Below are 4419 nucleotides of genomic sequence, written 5' to 3'. Positions count from 1 at the left end.
GTGGCGTGTCCCGGGCTCTGGGCTTGTGCCGCTGTCTGCTGCTCTTCGGCGGGCGAGAGGTCGCGGACTCAGTGCTGCTGGCGTAAACCCTACTCCACGTTGAGCCGAGCGAGGCGGGCGGCGACCGGGCCCCACCATGGCCGCGAACGTGAGTGTCTCCTGGTCCGCCGGCCACACCCAGACCTCCCGGTCCTCCGGCCCCCTCTTCCCGCGGGCGTGTCGCGGCCCCCTGCCCGGTGGTCCCCTCCGTCCAGCCCGCCGGCCTCACTCTCACGCCCGTGTCCGCGCCTTCCGGCAGCTGTGCCGTCTGTCTTGCTCAGCGCGGGCCGACTCCTTGGGTCCCGCGGTGTTGGGGACCGGGCCTCTGGTCCGTGGCTCCGCCTCGGGGTCCTCTGGCGCGGGGCCCCTCCCCGCAGCCCTTCCCTTCGTTCCCGGTTCCCTCCTGGACCTTCGGGGTTGTCACATGTGCGGACTTGGAGGGCCGGACGGGGCCGCAGAGAGGTGGCCAGTCCACGGGGGCGGTGGGGAAGCCGATCCGCCCGGGTGGAGCTGTCCAGCGACGTGCTGTTACGGGGCGGGCGGTGAGCTCCGTGCCCAGAGGGATATGTAAGACCGGGGCTGTTATGATACAGGAGCGCAGGCCAGGTGGGGAGCAGAGACTTCAGGGCGGCGGGCAGAGGGGGGCATTTCCCTACGGCCGGGCGCTCGTCCTCCTAGCAGGGGTTTAGTTGCAGAGCCCCTCGCTGAATGTGGTGCCCCTGGAAAGGCTGCTGGCCTACTGCCAGCAGCCAGCCTTTCTCAGGAACCTTTCTATTTAAGCCAAACATTCATTCAGCAAACCGAGGGGCACCTCCCACCAGGGTGTTGGGCGAAGAAGGAGCTGGTGACTCAGGCTCTGCTCCTCTGTGAAAGTGTCTGGAGCCAGCTTGGAGCCCTGCCAGCCTGGGCACTCCCTCCCTCTTGCTTTGGTTGAGTGTCCTAGCCACTCCGCTGCTCTGTTACACCCTTCCAGGCTCCTCCTCTGTCCCTAAGCGTCCTCTCTGCTTCCCACACCCCCTGAGAAGCCAGGGCTTTCGTCACCCACGGCCCCAGTACACCTTGCCTGGTTTAGAGTTGTTTGGGAGGCTGAGAAGCCTTAAGTGGTGCACCTAGAGGTGGTCCCCCAGATGCAGGGTCTGCCGGGGGAGGCCTGGGCTGTGTCAGGAGACAGGTGTGCCCCAGACCACCACCACGATACCTTACAGATGGGGACTTCCCAGCAGGGGGACGCTCTTGCCCAGGGCCCCACAGCCAGCTTGGCGGGTCATGGGAAGGTGTGGCAGGCTTTGGAGTCAGGCCCACCTGGGGAAAGATCCAGATTCTTTCTCAGTAGCTATGTGACCTTAATTTCTTGGGATTTTTGTTTCCTCATGGGCCCAGTTACTGTGAAGTTTAAGGAAGACTCTGCTTTTAGCACAGTGCCTGGTGCACCGTAGGTCCTTAATTACATTAAAAAACAGTTTATCTTCAGTCCTGATGGGCAGAGAATCTTGGATACGTAGGGTCCTGATCTTTGCCAAAGAGTGTAGATGAATTTGGGTATCCTCTGCCACCAAACCTTCGTTGATTCACCCTGTAGTGGGGTGCACATTTACAGGGACTGGGAGGCCCGGTGCCAAAGAAAGATCGGAAGATGGTGGGCTGGGCAGGAAGGACACAGGGCTCTTAATCACTGTAAACTCCATCGAGTAATGGAGTTACTGTTGACATCTGTGCTTTATAAATGAGTAAACAGGATCAGAGGGGTAGAGCAGCTGACTCTGGGTTGCACAGGAAGTGATTTTCAGGACCTGAAAATCCTGGTAGGTCAGCCCCTATCCCGCCACACACTGCTCATTGCTTCTAAGCCTGGAGTAGGGGAGCGGGCAGGGAGGAAATCTTCCCTGTCCTTGTTTACTGGGAATTTGGTCTAGAATGTGGGCCGAGTGTGTCATGCCAGCCTGAGGATCACCTTCTTTCTTCTCTTCAAGGCCATCTTTGAGCCTCTTATCTTGATGTTGGCTGTTAGGGGTGGCTGAGGGGAGGCCCAGGAGGAAGCCAGGCCTTCCAGGGCCCAAGTTGGGGACTGGCTTCTTTTCCTGTGCTGCGTGCCTACTCGGGCTCCCAGTGTTCAGCTCCTGTTGCGGCCCCAGGCGTGAGGAAGGCAGTCCGGAGTAGAGTGGCAGAGAGTGGCCCCCAGTTGCCCAGACAGGAGTCCTGAGTCCGCCTCTTAGAGGCTGTGTGGTGTGGACTGGTGCTGTAACGGCTGACCCCTGTTTTCCCACCTGTGACGTGCGGTCGTGATGGTGCCCACCTCCTCGGGCTTGTGCAGAACTGGCGTCTGATAGACTGGAGTGCTTGCCATTGCCATCATCATAATGGCTGGTGGTCACCTATCTGCCTGCAGCAAACTGCTCCACTGACGTTTCCAAATGGCCTGGAAAGTCAAGACCATCGGTGATGTTTGTGTTAGAGGAAACTGGGTATAGAAACAGGGGTCGAAGTCGAGGTGCCTTTTCAAAATGAGAGACTTGAATCCATGAATTAATGTTCAATTTGGCTGAGCAGAGGTAAGTTAACAACGGATAAAGCACTTGCTGTCTGTCGTGGTTGCAAAGAATCATTTATTTGATGTCCTTTTCAATAGACAAAATTTCTGTTATAATCCGTGATCTGTAGGGTTTTCTGGAAGCTGTAAAAAAAAAACTTATTACCAACTTTGTTTTTTTAAGTGTCTCAATAAGACCCTGACAATAATGTAATGTGTCCCTTGAGCCACCACAGGGGAAAGTTTCCAAAAATACTGTTTTCCCCATGACCCATTTTCTCGGGTGCACAGAGTTAAAGGAGATACTTGCTGGGGTGACGGCAGCTGTGCTCCAGGTGTGAGCCTTGTGTGCTGTTTGTTTTTTAAATCAGGTCTAAACCGGATTTGGGTGGCGGGGTCAAAATTCCCCTTTTCAGGGCCGTGTCTGTCAGTGTCTTGAGCCTGTGGAAGGAACGCTTGCGCTGGGTTAGGAGCGTTCCCTGAGAGCCGCGGACGTTCTGGAGGGTGGACAGCATGGGGGTTTAACCCCGCCTCAGCACGCCGATGCCTTTAGCTTCCATGGCCTTGACCTTAGAACGCCCAGTGTTGTCAGCAGTGAACTGTTTTGGCAGTTGTAGAACGATAACTCTTCCGTTTTTTTTTTTTTTTTAATTAGGTTGTCCTGAAGAGGTTAAACACCTCACTGTTTACATAGCATTCCAGAGTGGGGTGTCACTCCAGAGGCACAGCGACTGTCAGTGTGAATATGTGTCACCGGGGTCGTTCGCTAGAGTTAAGGCAATTCATTCAGCTTGTGCTTTGTTTCCTGTAAATAAAAGCTTTTAATGATGCCCACTGTGGGCGTTACTGCATATCCATCTTGGTAACGTCCCTGCTCCTCCCTTAAGTAGGACCAGCTGTAAATTAAATTAGAGATCAGCATTATCGATACGGGCTTCCTGGGAACAAGAAGATGATCTAACCGGTTCACAAAATGCAGTCGTGGCTGCAGTCGTAACTGTGGCACAGGCAGCAGAGCTGCAGGTCAGGGTTATTCCGTGGAACCCAGGTGGCACCAGGCAGTGACCCTCACGGGAAGCTGGGCAGCTCACCGAGCGGCACTGCGGGTGGTGAGAGTGCGAAAGAAACTCAGCTGAGTGCGGCCATGAACCGAGAGGGCAGCGCGTTCCTCGGGGCCTTCCAGGAGAGCTGTGGCCAAAATGGCCCTTGTACAGGAGGGAGTCCCTTGGCTGCCGAGTCTAGTTTGAGAGCCTAAAGCAAGTCATGAAACAGTTTTGTAAAAGCATCAGTTATGTATAGACGTAACTGTGTATAAATGACAGAAGACTTAAAATCTTGGTTAAAGACCTGATTACAGTACAGTTGTCAAGGAAACTGGCTATTTATGTAGCATACAACATTTTAAGAGAGTAGCCAGAATCATGACTGACACATACCAGAAGATTTCAAATTTTAGGAACTTCCTACAAGTTCTAGAATGTTTATATTAATATATTTACCCACACAATATGACCTAAGAATTTATCATTACTCAGTGTTTCCCATGTAATGTAACATACCAAATGAGCCCAATTAGCTTAATATTTCTCTTTGAGATGTTCAGGGGTTTTCTGAAGCATCCCAGAGTTAGCTGGAGGTCAAAAGAGCTTCATTAAGAATTTGATTTGATAGAACAAATAATTTCACAATTTGTATGGAAATACAAAAAACCTCGAATAGCCAAAGCTATCTTGAGAAAGAAGAAGGGAACTGGAGGAATCAACCTACCTGACTTCAGGCTCTATTACAAAGCCACAGTTATCAAGACAGTATGGTACAGGCACAAAGACAGAAATATTGATCAATGGAACAAA

General features: G+C 53.0%; 1 protein-coding gene across 1 annotated transcript in view; it reads left to right on the top strand.

The window, feature by feature from the left end:
• TMEM43 (transmembrane protein 43) overlaps positions 1-4419 on the top strand; it is a 21199-nt gene continuing 16780 nt past the window's right edge. The window contains exon 1 of the mRNA XM_010862524.1: positions 1-148. Within this exon, the coding sequence (XP_010860826.1) occupies positions 137-148 (12 nt within the window). The 5' untranslated portion in view covers positions 1-136. The remainder of the gene's footprint in view (positions 149-4419) is intronic.

The sequence above is a fragment of the Bison bison genome, unplaced genomic scaffold (assembly GCF_000754665.1).
Source record: "Bison bison bison isolate TAMUID 2011002044 unplaced genomic scaffold, Bison_UMD1.0 scf7180017864482, whole genome shotgun sequence".
NCBI lineage: Eukaryota > Metazoa > Chordata > Mammalia > Artiodactyla > Bovidae > Bison > Bison bison.
Note: the sequence above shows the minus strand (reverse complement) of the source record. Positions and strands in the feature narration are given on the sequence as shown.